Genomic DNA, 18,578 nt, shown 5'->3' on the forward strand with positions numbered 1-18,578 from the left:
AACTTTTACAACGCAAACCATTACAATGCATTGCGCTGGGGGCGCTCTAGGATAGGGAATATGTTTAATTTACTGTCCAACACCTTCCCTACTATCCACAGGGACTGGAGTTGGAATAGTAAATTAAACTATTCACTATCCAGCGCCCCAAAGCACTATGCGTTGTAATGGTATGCGTTGTAAAAACCGACGTTGTAAAAACATGCGATGTAAAAGCATGCGTTGTAATGTCATACATCCCTCAGACACAGATCCTCTGAAGTGGGGCAAGGATGTGTGGGGCCGGTCAGCCACTGATCCCAGACTCAGGTGGTCTCAAGGGGCAGAGAGCAGTTGGAGGTCTAAGAAGACAGATAGATGCACACATGTTAGTGTGTGTGAGACTGCTGAACTGTGGGTGGGAGTGGCCAAGTCTAGTTTGTTTTGCTCTCCAAAGGGTCAGTGTGGGCTGATGCCCAGTGCTCAGATCCGGACTGGGAACAGAAACAGGCCATGGCAAACTGCTCAGCTGCCCCACCAGCCCCTGGGGTGAGGGGGAGTGCAGCCGAGCAGTTTGCAATGGCCGGTTTTGGCCGATTTTGTTACCTGGGGCCGATATTGCCGATCCCCGGTAACAACATGGCCCCCCAGGGTCCAAAACCGGCCCCCACCCTAGCGGCCTACCGGGGAAACGCCCGGTGCCTGCTATGGCCAGTCCGGCCCTGCCAGTGCTAAGTCTTCCAGGCCTTCCAAGAGCATCAGAGGAGTCTTCTGGTAACACAGACCAGTAGACCAGGTGTAACTGGTCTGGCACTAAACTAGGTGAAGATTCGATTTTGGAACTGGAAAATAAGTGACAAAGCTAACTTACACTCGGTGTGGACTGGTGTCCGGAGAGTGGACTGTCAGAGCAAGGCGAGGTCTGTGCAGGGGACATCAGGGACTGCACTGAGCGACCATGCAGAATAGAGAAACCTAGTAGGATGGAACTATTACTGTAACAAGCTAGAACTTTTCCTTGACTAATCCAGTTGTAGAGGTTTAAATCACAGTCAGGTTGTGTCTTCTGACAAACTGCTGCTTATGTTTACAAACTCCTCTCACTTTGCAGTCAGAGAAAGAAAAGTAAAGTGAATTATGAGACAATCTTGCTGAGATACAGCGACTGTGAAAAGAAAGGCAGTAGGATGCAATTTTTTGTAACACACAACAAAATGTAAATTCCTGCAAATGGACTGTACACAATCAACAGATAGGAAAGCAAACATGAAACACTTTTTTTGTAATTTTGAGGTGTGATGGAAACAAAGAGTTTTATTAGGATTGACACAAATCAAGGCACTTTACTTGGTGATGCACAAATGACAAATATTCACTGAAAAGCAATTTGCAAACGTTATAATTTGTGTACTGTGAGAAGTTGGCCTGATGTGCAGTGCTCACTATTCTAGTGATCACTATATATCAGTCCAAACAACCCTTATTGATGATTGGTTGTAAGTCAACCTTATAGACCAGCTATCCTAGTAGCATGGATACGAGCAGTCTAAGGCTAAGACTCTAGAGGGCGTGTTAAGCCAGCTGTTTTACCATCACATTACCCCTTGAACACCCAGTGAAAGGACACCACACAAGTGTTATGAAAATAAACAATGTATTTATTAGAATCACAACAACCCTGTACTCTTTATGAGGACAGGGTGCTAAGCACACAACAAAACTCTTACGAAAATACTTAAGTTAGCACGTTATACACAAATGCCCGAGGGGCACGAAAAACCATATACTTAAAAAGTGGAATGCGAATTACTAGCAGGTAAGTAACAGTTCTAATAGGCTTTGGAATCGCTAGGACTGGACTAGGGAATCGTTAGATTACTACTAGGAGACCCAGGGGACTCGGGTGCAGAGTGTGCACTCTCACGCGGGATGCGGGACAAAGTCTATGGAGGCTAGTAAAGGCAAAGTTAGTGTTCACGGGCGAACCCGACCTGGTAGGAAGAAAACGACAGTGGATCCTGACCCTAGGATAGTGAGGCTATGCTGGGACACCGAAGTGCCGAAGTTACCTAGCCCAGGGGCTGCAGCTGCATAGGTCTGAAAAGACGTCGGGGATCTCGTTGCCGGACCAGGAGCCTGGAAGGAAGAAGTTGCTGGCAGGCGACCAGTGAAGAAAAGTTCGATGGATCCAAGCCTGGATCAAGGAAGAAGGAAACCTGAAAGCAGAGGGGACCAAGTTCTTGAATCACTAGCCAGTGATTAAGTGGGCACCAGGATGGCACCGGGCGAAGTCACCGCAGTCAGGGGAGTGGGCGCTGCTGGGCTCTGCAGTCTCTCGGACCAGGAGGCGTTGTCGGCGACCAGGATGGAGGTGCGAGCTGTCCCACGAAGGTTCTTGCTGTCGACGTCGCTGGACCCAGGATTGGGCAACAAGTCTTGGCAAATGCAAGGCCCACGGGGTGGACCTAAAATGGCGTCTTGGGCGGACCAGGAGGGTCCAGGGTACTTCTCCAATGGAGGGAAGCAAGGGCCAGTCTGGAGCAACCAGACCAGCAGCAGAAATGTCGTCGGGCGTCGTCAGGAAGGCCACAAGCCAGCGGGCTAGTAGCCAAACAACGCGGTGAGCAGTAAAAAGCAGAAGGGCCCCACGCAGATCGTGGAGATGCTGGGGGGCTGCTCTTCGGTGCTGGAGCTGCTCAGGGTGGGGGCTTCTCGGACCCCAAAGCACTCACCAGGAATTCACTCGGCGGGCTTGCTGGAAAGAAGTCGTGCAGTCTTGCAGATGGCCGGTCCCTTGAGGTCTCGTCGCACCCACGGTTCTCAGCTGGGCTGTAGAGGTGCCAGGGAAGCCGGTTCTCGTCGAGCTGGGCAGTCGGATTCCGGAGGAAGGACTTGCAGCAGACCGCAGTGTTCTTAGATGGTGCCTGCGGATGCAGGGTGACTACTCCTTAGTCACAAGGGAGAAATCTTAGGAAGAAGTCTTGAGTTCCTTTCGCAGAAAGTAGTTTCAGGATTCAAAGATGATCTGATTTGGAAGGGGGCCAGTCTCTACCTTTATCCTGTAAAAAGGGGCTGGCACGCGACTAAGTCCTGCCCTATGGGTGGGACTAGGAGGGGGGTGGTTACACCCACTTCCTTGGCGGGCTTTTCCCCAGCACAGGGTCTGGAGTGACCCTGGAACTGGTTCCAGCCAGCCTATGCACAGTGAGCACCGGGGTGCCACGTGCAGTCACCTTCCTCTAAAGCCCTGCCTACCTACAATACACAAAACCCTGTCTGGGACGGTGCTGGCACCGCCCCTGGCAGGAAACCCTTTGTCCTTATCTCCTGCTCTGGGAGGACTCCCAGCAGCAGGAGGGCAGACTTGTGTCTCGGTGGCAGCATCCATTTTGTGGATGCTAAGGCTCTGTCTGACTTTTAACCGGGTTATAGGTTACCTGCATGTCGTGTCCCTCTAGAAGGGTGGAATGCTAACCCCGTCGCCAGAATTGGCGAGGGGTTAGTATTCCAATTCGTATGACACCTTACTCGACATGTTTTGATAAAGCGATACCAGAGTTGGCATTCAACCGCGAGGATTATAATGCACTTAAGAGTATATGGTATGCGATATCATGGAAACGGCTAAGGGATGGATCCCGAAAGCCGCAGACAGGCTCAGCTCATGCCAGAGCACCATCTCACACGATTCCAAGCACTCTGCCTTCAGGATGGTTAAGGCCTGCCATAGGAGTGACTGATAGGAGATCTGTGTGTCCATTTTAGGGTTAGATATAGGTATACTATATCTAAAGCAAAGGGTGAGTACACCACCTTGCCCCAGCTGTCAAGCAGCCAGTTGTGTCAGATTTGGATGGCCAGCCAGGGGTGGCATAATACATGCTGCAGCCCCTGGTAGGCCCTGGGTACACCTATGCCCTGGGTACCTAAGGTACACTGTACAGGGACTGATAAGGTGGCTCAGTATCCAATTTAGATATGTACCTAAGGTACATGGAATCCATTTTACAGAGAGAGCAGTGGGCCTGAGGTCCTGAATAGCAGGGCCTCAGGTCAACTAAGTCAGAAAACCAGCAAAACACCAGGCAAAAAGTTGGGGGCAACCATAGTCAGGGATCAACCTTCCTACATAACCCCCCCCCCAAACGAAAGGAGATAAGGCTATCCTTGTCCAGGTAAGCCTATATTGCCTAAGTGGCCATTTAAGGAAGTACCAGCACTGGCATGGTTACCCCCTAGGTCATGGTCCACTAAGCAATCCCTCACCCTAAGGGTGTCTGAGGGTCTCCACCATAGGGAATCTCTACCTGTGGTGTGTTTTGTCAAAGAAAAAGGCTGATGCTGAAATGGAGTACTGAAGTGAGGCTCCACTAATTTTGGGCTCAGCTTCCTCCAATCATTTTCCACCATATAGGCCTTTCTTTCCAAGACTGAGTTGTTTTGGGCTCTCAGGGTCAACCTCTGGCTACCTACAGCTGGAGGTTGGGTCCCTCTGTTTGGCTTACTGGAGGGACAGGTCAGGTCTGGGGCCCTCAGGTCCCAAGTTTGGCTGTGCCCAACAGTGTCCATCTGTGGGAGGTCCCTAACTAATTTTAAGGGGGATCCCTCAGGAGTATGTTTTATTTTCACTTGGCTAGGACTACTAGCTTCAGTGCCCTTAATCTGCTGATTGGGAAATTCTTTTGGACAGGGGGCCCTTTGGGGTACAACACTGGCCTCCCTGACCTCTACAGCCCTGGGCTGACTGAGGCAGGGTAGAGAGGGGCAGGTTACCTGCTCCAGACTGGGTCCCATCTTGGAAGGGTCCACTGACATCAGGGGTTCTGCCAGGCTAGGCCTGACTACCTCTGTGGCAGTTTCTTCACAAGGGGTCAGATCAGTTCCCTGAGGAGGCTGATCCTTTCCTAAAGTCTGGTGGGAGGGAGATTTCTCTTCCTCCTCAATACTCTCTGTCTGAGTGGAGTGATCCATAGTTTCAGGCTTCACAACACTGTCATCTGTCTGAGTTTGAGCTGTGGCCATCACAACTCTCCCAACCTTTTCAGGAGGGGGCTCAGTTTGGGTGTGGGCTGTGACCATCACAGCCTTGACAACCTGTTCTGGGAAGGAAGTTGTCTGAGATTGGGTTGTGACTGGCACAACCCTCCTGACCTGTTCAGGGAGGATATCTTGGACTGGGGCTGTGGCTACCACTGCCCCACTGCCCTTACCATGGATGTTTACCATTCTAGAATGGGTTTCTTGCTCTACTTCAGCCCAGGCTGAGAGCTCTAAATCATTCCCCAGTAGGCAATCTACAGGCAAGTTTGGTGACACTGCCACTCTCTTGTGGCCAGTGACACCTCCCCAGCTGAGATTGACCACTGTCATGGGATGATCTCTCTGTACTCCATCAATATTGGTCACCTGGTATGTGGCACCAGGTAAAAGTTGCCTTGAGGGGACTAGGCTCTCAGTCACCATAGTGATGCTAGCCCCTGTATCTCTATAGGCCTCAACTTTTATACCATTGATGAGGGGCTCCTGTCTGTACTTGCCCAAAGTGTTGGGACAAGTTGTGAAGTTGGCAAACCCCATGCCAGTCTCACAGACAAGAGTGTCTAAGTTTGGGGACCTGGTTAGGCCAGAGTCCCCAGGAACTCCCAAAGTAAATGCACCCAAATTCCTGGGGGCACTCCCACCACCTGGGGGATTACTACTAGTAGTAACAGGAGGTTTGGGAATGTTACTTGGGGGTATGTTTTCCTTATTGTTATTCTTTGGGCAACTGCTGTCAGTTTTTAAATGACCCACCTGTTTACAGGGATAACAATAAGGTTTCTTCTGGTTGTTGGAAGGATTCTGGGACCCACCCCCCTCAGAGGATTTTTGGGGCCCTGATGTGGTTTGATCTGTAGATTTATTCCCACCCTTCTCTTGAGGCTTGGTTGATTCCTTTTTCTGGTCACCACCTTGGTTCTTGGGCCTAATCCTGGTTCTGACCCATTTGTCTGCCCTCTTACCCAATTCTTGTGGAGAGGTCAGATCAGAGTCTACCAGGTGCTGGTGTAATAACTGGTTCTGACAATTATTTAAGACTTGCTCTCTCATAATAAGATTATATAATCCTGTGAAGTCAGTAACCTTGCTACCCAGTAGCCAGCCTTCCAAAGCCTTAGTGGCACAATCAACAAAGTCAGACCAGTCCTGAGACTGAGTTTTCTGGGTGTCTCTGAACAGCAACCTGTACTGCTCAGTGGTTAAACCAAACCCATCAACCAGTGCATTTTTCAGGACCTGGTAATTGTTAGCATCCTCAACTCTAGTAGTGAGGAGCTTATCTCTACCTTTACCATCAAAGGAGAGCCACAGTATAGCTGCCCACTGACTCTGGGGAATGCCCTGCACAGTGCAGGCCCTCTCCAGAGCAGCCATCCATTTCTGGATATCATCCCCTTGCTTAAAGGGGGGCACTATTTTAGTCAGGTGTTTAGTATCTAAACCCTTCTCTCTATCTCTTGGGAGATTGCTGCCACCAGTGGGAGCTAGCCCACTCATCTGCTGCTCTCTTGCCAGGGCAAGCTTCTCTTTGGCCAGGGCAATTTCTTCCCTTTCAATCCTCAGTTCAGCTTGTCTCATCCTAGCTTCATGCTCCCTTCTCTGAGGGGAAGTAAACCTCCTCTGTGGAGGATTCCTCCTTCCCTGAGAAGAGGCATTAGAGTGCAGAGATCTATTGGAGTCCCTAGAAAGAGATCTATCTCTCCTAACTCCAAGGTTAGGCCCACTTCGGGTTAGTACTGGGGGGCCCCCAGATCCTAGCCCAAGTAAGTCTAAGTTGGTCCTAGTTAGCCTTCTGACTACCTCAAGACCTTTGTCTACCTCATCCCCAGAGAGTACCTCCTGATCCTCCTCCTCAACTGCTGAATCAGTGTTGGGGAGATCTGGATCCCCAGAGGTTCCCTCTAAGGCTGGCATGTTCTCATGTAACTGAGAAAGCTTTCTGGCATCATATGTCTCTAAGAGACCTATCAGAAAGGGAGTGGTGGGGTTAGACCCCTGCTTCAGTTTTCTGGAGACACAGATTTGTCTCATCTCCTGGAAACTGAGAGCTGCATATCTTGAAGTGACCTGTGGAGGGTCAACACTGACCAGGGGAGTCTCAGTAGAGTCCCCCTGAGTCGACATGCTTTTCTAGTGAGGTGTAAGTGGTGCACTTACCTACACTATATGTTTGCCTACTGATCCCTTGCTAGAGTTTGTAGTTTAGGGTGTGCTAGGCCCTAGGAGCTACAACAGCTGGTTCAGTAGAACTCAGAGTATTCTAAGCTAAGTTATATGTACCTTTAGTACTTATGTGATCTTTCACAAGATATTCTTAGGGCATGTGTGGTAAAACAACAGCAAGCTCAAATCCCAACCGCTGCTCACCAATGTGAGAAGTTGGCCTGATGTGCAGTGCTCACTATTCTAGTGATCACTATATATCAGTCCAAACAACCCTTATTGATGATTGGTTGTAAGTCAACCTTATAGACCAGCTATCCTAGTAGCATGGATACGAGCAGTCTAAGGCTAAGACTCTAGAGGGCGTGTTAAGCCAGCTGTTTTACCATCACATTACCCCTTGAACACCCAGTGAAAGGACACCACACAAGTGTTATGAAAATAAACAATGTATTTATTAGAATCACAACAACCCTGTACTCTTTATGAGGACAGGGTGCTAAGCACACAACAAAACTCTTACGAAAATACTTAAGTTAGCACGTTATACACAAATGCCCGAGGGGCACGAAAAACCATATACTTAAAAAGTGGAATGCGAATTACTAGCAGGTAAGTAACAGTTCTAATAGGCTTTGGAATCGCTAGGACTGGACTAGGGAATCGTTAGATTACTACTAGGAGACCCAGGGGACTCGGGTGCAGAGTGTGCACTCTCACGCGGGATGCGGGACAAAGTCTATGGAGGCTAGTAAAGGCAAAGTTAGTGTTCACGGGCGAACCCGACCTGGTAGGAAGAAAACGACAGTGGATCCTGACCCTAGGATAGTGAGGCTATGCTGGGACACCGAAGTGCCGAAGTTACCTAGCCCAGGGGCTGCAGCTGCATAGGTCTGAAAAGACGTCGGGGATCTCGTTGCCGGACCAGGAGCCTGGAAGGAAGAAGTTGCTGGCAGGCGACCAGTGAAGAAAAGTTCGATGGATCCAAGCCTGGATCAAGGAAGAAGGAAACCTGAAAGCAGAGGGGACCAAGTTCTTGAATCACTAGCCAGTGATTAAGTGGGCACCAGGATGGCACTGGGCGAAGTCACCGCAGTCAGGTGAGTGGGCGCTGCTGGGCTCTGCAGTCTCTCGGACCAGGAGGCGTTGTCGGCGACCAGGATGGAGGTGCGAGCTGTCCCACGAAGGTTCTTGCTGTCGACGTCGCTGGACCCAGGATTGGGCAACAAGTCTTGGCAAATGCAAGGCCCACGGGGTGGACCTAAAATGGCGTCTTGGGCGGACCAGGAGGGTCCAGGGTACTTCTCCAATGGAGGGAAGCAAGGGCCAGTCTGGAGCAACCAGACCAGCAGCAGAAATGTCGTCGGGCGTCGTCAGGAAGGCCACAAGCCAGCGGGCTAGTAGCCAAACAACGCGGTGAGCAGTAAAAAGCAGAAGGGCCCCACGCAGATCGTGGAGATGCTGGGGGGCTGCTCTTCGGTGCTGGAGCTGCTCAGGGTGGGGGCTTCTCGGACCCCAAAGCACTCACCAGGAATTCACTCGGCGGGCTTGCTGGAAAGAAGTCGTGCAGTCTTGCAGATGGCCGGTCCCTTGAGGTCTCGTCGCACCCATGGTTCTCAGCTGGGCTGTAGAGGCGGGTAGAGGTCAGAGGTGCCAGGGAAGCCGGTTCTCGTCGAGCTGGGCAGTCGGATTCCGGAGGAAGGACTTGCAGCAGACCGCAGTGTTCTTAGATGGTGCCTGCGGATGCAGGGTGACTACTCCTTAGTCACAAGGGAGAAATCTTAGGAAGAAGTCTTGAGTTCCTTTCGCAGAAAGTAGTTTCAGGATTCAAAGATGATCTGATTTGGAAGGGGGCCAGTCTCTACCTTTATCCTGTAAAAAGGGGCTGGCACGCGACTAAGTCCTGCCCTATGGGTGGGACTAGGAGGGGGGTGGTTACACCCACTTCCTTGGCGGGCTTTTCCCCAGCACAGGGTCTGGAGTGACCCTGGAACTGGTTCCAGCCAGCCTATGCACAGTGAGCACCGGGGTGCCACGTGCAGTCACCTTCCTCTAAAGCCCTGCCTACCTACAATACACAAAACCCTGTCTGGGACGGTGCTGGCACCGCCCCTGGCAGGAAACCCTTTGTCCTTATCTCCTGCTCTGGGAGGACTCCCAGCAGCAGGAGGGCAGACTTGTGTCTCGGTGGCAGCATCCATTTTGTGGATGCTAAGGCTCTGTCTGACTTTTAACCGGGTTATAGGTTACCTGCATGTCGTGTCCCTCTAGAAGGGTGGAATGCTAACCCCGTCGCCAGAATTGGCGAGGGGTTAGTATTCCAATTCGTATGACACCTTACTCGACATGTTTTGATAAAGCGATACCAGAGTTGGCATTCAACCGCGAGGATTATAATGCACTTAAGAGTATATGGTATGCGATATCATGGAAACGGCTAAGGGATGGATCCCGAAAGCCGCAGACAGGCTCAGCTCATGCCAGAGCACCATCTCACACGATTCCAAGCACTCTGCCTTCAGGATGGTTAAGGCCTGCCATAGGAGTGACTGATAGGAGATCTGTGTGTCCATTTTAGGGTTAGATATAGGTATACTATATCTAAAGCAAAGGGTGAGTACACCACCTTGCCCCAGCTGTCAAGCAGCCAGTTGTGTCAGATTTGGATGGCCAGCCAGGGGTGGCATAATACATGCTGCAGCCCCTGGTAGGCCCTGGGTACACCTATGCCCTGGGTACCTAAGGTACACTGTACAGGGACTGATAAGGTGGCTCAGTATCCAATTTAGATATGTACCTAAGGTACATGGAATCCATTTTACAGAGAGAGCAGTGGGCCTGAGGTCCTGAATAGCAGGGCCTCAGGTCAACTAAGTCAGAAAACCAGCAAAACACCAGGCAAAAAGTTGGGGGCAACCATAGTCAGGGATCAACCTTCCTACATGTACAATATAGTTTTATCAGTAAAACTGTATGTTTGTGCAAATGTAGTGCCCGTTTTAATGGAAAAGGTGCCGTCTGTAAATGGCCGTGCGCTACCACACAATGCTTTAGTTTGCATTCCGAAATCGCCCCGCCTCATGTCCAATAATGCTAGGTGGGTCGTGAAAGTTTGTCGTTCTCAAAAGTGGGTTATGGTTCTGAAATGTTTCATAAGCCCTATTCAGTTTCATCTGGATTGCTGTCTGGGCCTTCTATGGCTATTTTAGGATTCTAATATGTTCTGTCCACATCTGGACAGTCTGCTTGTACATTTCCTGCCCGCTGCGACATCTTCAGAACTTTTGTCATGATTCACCAACTACCTTCATCCCTTGGCCAGGAGATCCCCACACAGGTGAGGGGTTTCCCAGGTGTATCTTAGCACATGAGGATGCACAGTACATTCCATTACCCTGTGTAAGGCCACCCAGAGCCCTGTGTATTCAGGCTGCAGACCCAGCCTGCACTCCTTGGGGCCTGTGGACAGCAGTGCATAAATGAGGCCTCCTTACCTTGCACCTCCAGGACGTAGGTCCGGGAGGCGTTGCCGGCCGGGTTGGATGCGATGCAGGTATACTCGCCGTTGTCGGTGATCCTCAGCTCGGACAGGCGGAGGGTCCAGGAGGGCAGGACACCGAACCTACAGAGAGCAGAGCTTGGGTTAATGCCATGGAACGGAGGAAGGCTCACATAATAGGGGAACTCAGAAAGAGGGGTCATGTCATTCAAATGATACAATGGGGGCACTTGTGAGGCCTTTTCTTAGGACCCCAGGGCATTCAAGAGTTACTGGGCAATAACTGTTAAATTTCTGTGGTTCATAGTAAGTATGTATATTATGGAATAAACTTTCCTCACATCACCTAAAGTGGGTGACAAACTACTTTTAAATATGTTGTAAAGATTTGTCAAACAGCACCAAAGTTATTAACAAAACAAAAATGCTTCATCTACGGGAGAAGTTGGTCCCAACTATAATATATATATATATATATATATTCTTCAATATATGATGTATAATTTTTTTGGGGGGGGTTTATATAGCACGAACTAGACCCAGGAAATCGTGTATCAGAGCGCTTTATATAGTACCAGTTTCGTAACACAAGGACACATTTGTTTTTCTTAGGCACGGGGAGATTGTGATTTGCCCACAATCACAGGATGTTGAGCGTCGTTGCCGAGACTCGCCACGGTTCCCCAGCTTCAACATCGACTGCTCTAGCCGTAAGGCCACATCCTCTCCCCATCCTCTTTTAGGTATGGCGATGGCCAAGACTTTTTCAATTTTACTACAATTACCTGTAATATTCTTACTTATAAGGGCTTTCAGCCAGCCCTCTTCGTTTATTGGTCTGTTATTGGGACTTTCAAATGTTATTTCCACACACTACAGCTTGCAGCATAGGGCAGTGAGACAGCAATGGGTAAGCCCACTTCAGTCACTGGATAACTTCACTGGGAGTGATGGCATTATTCCCTTTCACAACAAGCACATACACACGCAAAGGATGAGTGGCGTCACTGGGGTTGGTGTCACCCGGTGCGGGTAACTCATGGTGTCACCCCCTCACGACTTACCCCATGAACCACCTCTGTCGGAAATGTACGGCGCTAGGTACTGTCTTACTCCCTCTAGCTCCCTCTCTCTATGTCTTACTTCCTCTAGCTCCCTCTCTCTGTCTTGCTCCCTCTAGCTCCCTTTCTCTCTGTCTTACTCCCTCTAGCCCCCTCTCTCTGTCTATCTCCCTCTCTCTATGTCTTACTCCCTCTAGCTCCCTCTGTCTCCCTCTCTCTCTCTCTCTCTCTGTCTTACTCCCTCTGTCTCCCTCTCTCTCTATATTACTCCCTCTAGCTCCCTCTGTCTCCCTCTCTCTCTGTCTTACTCCCTCTGTCTCCCTCTCTCTCTCTCTCTGTATTACTCCCTGTAGCTCCCACTCTCTCGTACTCCATCTGGATTTGTATAAACAAGAGTGCGAGCAACAGGTGGCACTGTAGTGAAGAGCAAGCTGAGATTTGGAACTGGTTCACTGGAAAACTGAAGACTGTGCAAGATACTGAAAAATAGGAAACCATGCACCCTCAGATGAGCGAGGCTGCTATAGCGTTGCCTTGTGAGCAAAGAAAACTGCAGTCAAGCATGCAGATCTCCTGCGAGACGCTGGCGAGTGTAAACAGCATGAGGAACAAGCTTGCACAGGGAGCGACAGTAAAGGTGAGAGCAGAGGCGAGGCTGCAGTGCAGATTGGTGTCACCCCAAGTGTTGGTATCACCCGGTGCGGTCCGCTCCCCCCGCACTCCCCTAGTGACTCGCTCTTCGCTCTCGAGCCGAGTGGTCGCTCCCCAGTGTCTTTGACGACACCTGGTATCGTTGTGCAGCGCCTCGCTGTTATTGCCTGCAATCTGCCTTGCTTGCCGCGTTTTGCTCTGTAGACATTTTACATTGCCGCTTTTGCTCTGTTTTCATTATTAATTGCCAGTGTAACTTTGTCTGTGTTTGCGCGTTATCCCCCAGCGCTCCGCTGCCATTTTGTTTGTTGTTGTGGTCCGAGTAAACCCGCCCCGCCTCCCAGCTGAGCCGCCCTCGCCCCTCCCCCTCCACTTTCCATATATGAAAGCCGGTCCCGCGCGCAGCGTTTACGCGCAGCGATCGCGCCCAATCCGCGCCGAAGGTGCGCCAAAGGTAAGCCCGTCTACGCCCGTCCGCGCCTGGCCCGCGCCCAGCGCCAGACCCCCTGGCCCTCGCATTGCCCAGCCCTCCCGCATTACCTACGATGCCACCACCCTCCTAGCCCTTAACCCCGGCCGCTACCCCAACTGCGTCCAAGCCGCTCCTGGACACACCCATGTACCTTTCTCATGCTACTCCTGCAAATTCATCGGCACCGTCACCAACTCCGCTACGATCACACCACAGATTCCCGACCCCAACCACCTACAATGCATCTTGCTCAACACCCGATCGGTCCACAGGCACGCCATTGACCTATGGAATCTACTAGACACCATCTCTCCGGACGTCGCCTTCCTAACAGAAACATGGATGAACGCCTCCTCCGCCCCAGACATCACCATTGCCATCCCAGAAAATTATAAGATCATACGCAAGGACCGTACCGGCCACACAGGAGGAGGAATCGCTATCGTCCATAAGAAATCCATCCACATCTCAACCAGCTCTGACGTCAATCTCGCCAACTCCGAACACCTTCACTTCCAGATCCACACCGACCCCAATACCACACTCAGAGGCACCCTCCTTTACAGGCCACCAGGTCCCCGCGCACAATTTAGTGAGGACATCTCGGACTTCATCACTCCACACGCGCTCCCCTCCAAAGATTACATCCTTCTGGGAGACCTCAATTTTCACCTTGAAAATAACAACGACCGCAACTCCACCACCCTTTTGGACAACCTCGCCAACCTCGGACTTAAACAACTGGTCACTTCCCCCACCCACATCGCCGGTCACACTCTCGACCCTATCTTCACCTCCAGCAACCATGTCTCCTTTAGCCACACTACGGCTCTCCTCTGGACTGACCACAGCTGCGTTCACTTTACCTACAACAAGCCCAAACCCAACAACCACCCCCAACCAACTCTGCAAGGAAACTGGAACAAAATCACCATCGACCAGATCTCCTCATCGCTTCTTCTAAACCCCCCAGCCCACTCCTCAAACCCCGACCAAGCCGCCACCAACCTCACCCGATGGTTATCCAACAGCGCCGACATCCTAGCACCACTGAAAAAACGACAAAGCAAACTTGGCAGCAAGAAGGCCTCATGGTTCAACGATGATCTTAAGAAATCCAAGAAACTCTGCCGTTTCCTTGAGAAGGCCTGGAAAAAAGACCCAACCACCAACACCAAGGACGCCCTCAAAAACGCCACCCGCATACACCACCAACTGATCCGAAAGGCCAAGAAAACCGCCTTCAAGGACCGACTAGATAACAACGCCCACAACAGCAAGGAACTTTTCAACATCGTCAAGGAATTTACCAATTCCTCGGCCAACTCTAACGACATCACCCCCTCTCAAGCCCTCTGCGACTCCCTAGCTTCATTCTTCCACAACAAAATTGCAGACATCCACAACAGCTTCGACGACCAACCCGGAGACCAACCCACCCAACCATCTGCTGGACCTTCACCCCCCTCGAACATCCTTAATGACTGGAACCCAATCTCCACTGAGGACACCATCCGCCTGATGAACTCCATCCACTCAGGATCCCCCACAGACCCATGCCCTCACCACATCTTCAACAAAGCAGACTCCATCATAGCACCGCACCTCCGAGACGTCATCAACTGCTCCCTCAACTCCGCCACCTTCCCGGAAAGCTGGAAACACGCTGAACTCAGCGCCCTTCTGAAAAAACCCACAGCGGACCCCACCGAACTCAAAAATTACCGCCCCATCTCGCTCCTTCCATTCCCGGCCAAAGTCATCGAGAAAGCTGTCAACAACCAGCTCGCCACCTTCCTCGAAGCCAACAAATCCCTCGACTCCTCACAGTCCGGCTTCCGAGCTAAACACAGCACTGAGACCGCCCTCATCGCAGCAACAGACGACATTCGAACCCTACTGGACAATGGAGACACAGTCGCCCTCATCCTCCTCGACCTCTCCGCAGCCTTTGACACAGTCTGCCACAGCACCCTTCTACAACGCCTCAGAAACATCGGAATCCAAGGAAAAGCACTAGAATGGATCACCTCGTTCCTCACCGGAAGAACCCAGAGAGTCCGCCTTCCACCATTCAAGTCAGAGGCCACTGAAGTCATCTGCGGCGTGCCACAAGGATCTTCACTCAGCCCCACCCTTTTCAACGTATACATGAGCCCCCTCGCGGCCATCGCCCGCCAACACAACCTTAACATCATCTCCTACGCGGATGACACTCAACTGATCCTATCACTCACCAATGACCCTAGCACCGCCAAAACTAACCTACACGAAGGTATGAAAGAAGTAGCCGATTGGATGAGACACAGCCGTCTGAAACTGAACTCAGATAAAACAGAAGTCCTCATCTTAGGTACCTCCCCCTCCGCATGGGACGACTCTTGGTGGCCAGAGGCCCTTGGAAAAGCACCCATCCCGACAGACCACGCACGGAACCTGGGCGTCATCCTGGATTCCTCACTTTCAATGAACAGACAAGTCAACGCCGTCTCCTCATCCTGCTTCAACATTCTTCGCATGCTCAAAAAAACATTTCGTTGGATCCCCACCGAAACTAGGAAAACGGTCACCCACGCTCTGGTCACGAGCCGACTGGACTATGGAAACACCCTCTACGCCGGTACTACCGCTAAACTCCAGAAAAAACTCCAACGAATCCAGAACGCTTCAGCCAGGCTCATATTAGACATCCCGCGCAACAAACACATCTCTGGTCACCAGAAAAACCTCCACTGGCTCCCCGTCAATAAGAGGATCACTTTCCGGCTCCTAACCCACGCACACAAAGCACTCTACGAAATCGGACCAGAATGCCTCAACGCAAGACTGTCCTTCTACACCCCCTCACGCCAGCTACGATCATCCAACCAAGCCCTGGCCACTGTACCCCGCATCAACAAAACCACCATGGGAGGTAGATCCTTTTCCTACCTGGCAGCTAAAACTTGGAACTCACTTCCCACTCACCTTCGCCTTACTCAGAACCACCTAGCATTCAGAAAGCAACTTAAAACGTGGATATTTGACCAGTAATTCCCCTCCCCTCTTCAAGCGCCTTGAGACCCTCTGGGTATGTAGCGCGCTATATACATTTTCTGACTTGACTTGACTAGTGACGCCACTGCAAAGGATTTACTTTCAGAGCAGGACACTGCTATGGCAATGCAGGATTTTTTAAACCAAATAATTATTTTTTATTTTAACCAAATAATTATTTTCATTCTTGACACAATTTTTTGATGGATTGATGAGGGCCCAGCAACTTCCCCAACAATAAAGTTTTGGGAAAAAAAACATGACAACACAAATCAAAAATTGACAACACCAATGCTTGTTTGCATTTGCTCTCAAATTATTTATAAGCTCATACTTGAGTTATTTTGTTTGGTAAACTGTTGCTCATGGCAACTGTGGCACACCCTAAAGGATTGCAATCCTTTATTACTTCAACTTCAGAACAGCCTGTAAATCCTATGCTCCTTGCACGGGTATGTGACACATTAGACTCTAATAAAATGCACTCTTTTTAGCAATTTCTTTCAACAATATCTTTCAGGAAGAGCCTGTCCCAAGCCCACGAGTGAGGGAGAAAGCCCCACACTGCACTCACATGCGCAGTGCATTGTGGGGCTGGTTTATAATGTTTGCCTGGGATGATTTCTAATGCCAGACCAGTTGTTCATATTACAGATATAAAGGGCACCCCTCATAGTGAGAGCCTTGGCACTGCCCTCTTGCTGCAGCATCATTCATCCCGCGTGGACACCCTGTCACTAGCATCATTCATCCCGCGTGGACACCCTGTCACTAGCATCATTCATCCCGCGTGTGCGCCCTGTCACTAGCATCATTCTTCCGCGTAGACACCCTGTCACTAGCATCATACGTCCCGAGTGGAGACCATATCACTAGCATCATTCATCCCTGTCACTAGCATCATTCATCCCGCGTAGGCACCCTGTCTCTAGCATCATTCATCCCGCGTAGGCACCCTGTCACTAGCATCATTCGTCCCGCGTGGGCACCCTGTCACTAGCATCATTCGTCCCGCGTGGGCACCCTGTCACTAGCATCATTTGTCCCGCGTGGGCACCCTGTCACTAGCATCATTCGTCCCGCGTGGGAATCCTGTCACTAGCGTCATTCGTCCCGCGTGGACACCCTGTCACTAACATCATTCGTCCTGCATGGACACCCTGTCACTAGCATCATTCAGCCCGCGTGTGCACCCTGTCACTAGCATCATTCGTCCCGTGTGGACACCCTGTCACTAGCATCATTCATCCCGGGTGGACACCCTGTCACTAGCATCATTCATCCCGCGTGGACACCCTGTCACTAGCATCATTTGTCCGCGTGGACACCCTGTCACTAGCATCATTCACCCCGCGTGTGCACCCTGTCACTAGCATCATTCGTCCCGCGTGGACACCCTGTCACTAGCATCATTCATCCCGCGTGGACACCCTGTCACTAGCATCATTCATCCCGCGTGTGCGCCCTGTCACTAGCATCATTCTTCCCGCGTAGGCACCCTGTCACTAGCATCATTCGTCCCGCGTGGGCACCCTGTCACTAGCATCATTCGTCCCGCGTGGGCACCCTGTCACTAGCATCATTTGTCCCGCGTGGGCACCCTGTCACTAGCATCATTACGCGTGTACACCCTGACACAAGCATCATTCGTCCCACGTGGGCACCCTGTCACTAGCATCATTCGTCCCGCGTGGGCACCCTGTCACTAGCATCATTCGTCCCGCGTGGACACCCTGTCACTAGCATCATTCGTCCCGCGTGGGCACCCTGTCACTAGCATCATTCGTCCCGCGTGGACACCCTGACACTAGCATCATTGGTCCCGCGTGGACACCCTGTCACCAGCATCATTCGTCCCGTGTGGACACCCTGTCACTGGCATCATTCGTACCGCGTGGACACCCTGTCACTAGCATCATTTGTCCCGCGTGGACACCCTGTCACTAGCATCATTCGTCCTGCATGGACACCCTGTCACTAGCATAATTCGTCCGCATGTGCACCCTGTCACTAGCATCATTCACCCCGCGTGTCCACCCTGTCACTAGCATCATTCGTCCCGCATGGACACCCTGTCACTAGCATCATTCGTCCCGCGTGTGCACCCTGTCACTAGCATCATTCGTCCCGCGTGGACACCTAGACACTAGCCTCATTCGTCCCGCATGGGCACCCTGTCACTAGTATCATTCGTCCCGCGTGGACACCCTGTCACTAGCATTATTCGTCCCGCGTGGATACTCTCTCACTAGCATCATTCGTCCCGCGTGGATACTCTCTCACTAGCATCATTCGTCCCGCGTGGACACCCTGACACTAGCATCATTCGTCCCGCATGGACACCCCGTTACTAGCATCATTCGTCCCGCGTGGACACCCTGACACTAGAATCATTCGTCCCGCGTGGACACCCTGTCACTAGCATCATTCATCCCGCGTAGACACCTTGACAATGAATACCATATGAATATTTGCAGAGCACCTCGACGAAGAGGGTGGCCTCTAGGCACTGTTGACATGTAGCAATAATTCTGATAGTTGATTGTAAAGGTGAGAGGTTTGAGATTGACTTTGATGCTCACATGGGTGAGGATGGGGTGAGTGTGAAGCAGTGACCAAGACATAAGGACTGGGGTGCAAGGATGACACAGAGGGCTGTGCAGAGAGTTACTTTTAA

General features: G+C 51.1%; 1 protein-coding gene across 1 annotated transcript in view; it reads right to left on the bottom strand.

Annotated features, from left to right (window-relative positions):
* Positions 1–18,578, bottom strand: part of HMCN2 (hemicentin 2) — a 761,275-nt gene that overhangs the window by 408,212 nt on the left and 334,485 nt on the right. Inside the window, exon 23 of the mRNA XM_078646218.1 lies at positions 10,677–10,804. Within this exon, the coding sequence (XP_078502344.1) occupies positions 10,677–10,804 (128 nt within the window). The remainder of the gene's footprint in view (positions 1–10,676; positions 10,805–18,578) is intronic.

The sequence above is a fragment of the Lissotriton helveticus genome, chromosome 5_1 (genome assembly GCF_964261635.1).
Source record: "Lissotriton helveticus chromosome 5_1, aLisHel1.1, whole genome shotgun sequence".
Classification (NCBI taxonomy): Eukaryota; Metazoa; Chordata; class Amphibia; order Caudata; family Salamandridae; genus Lissotriton; species Lissotriton helveticus.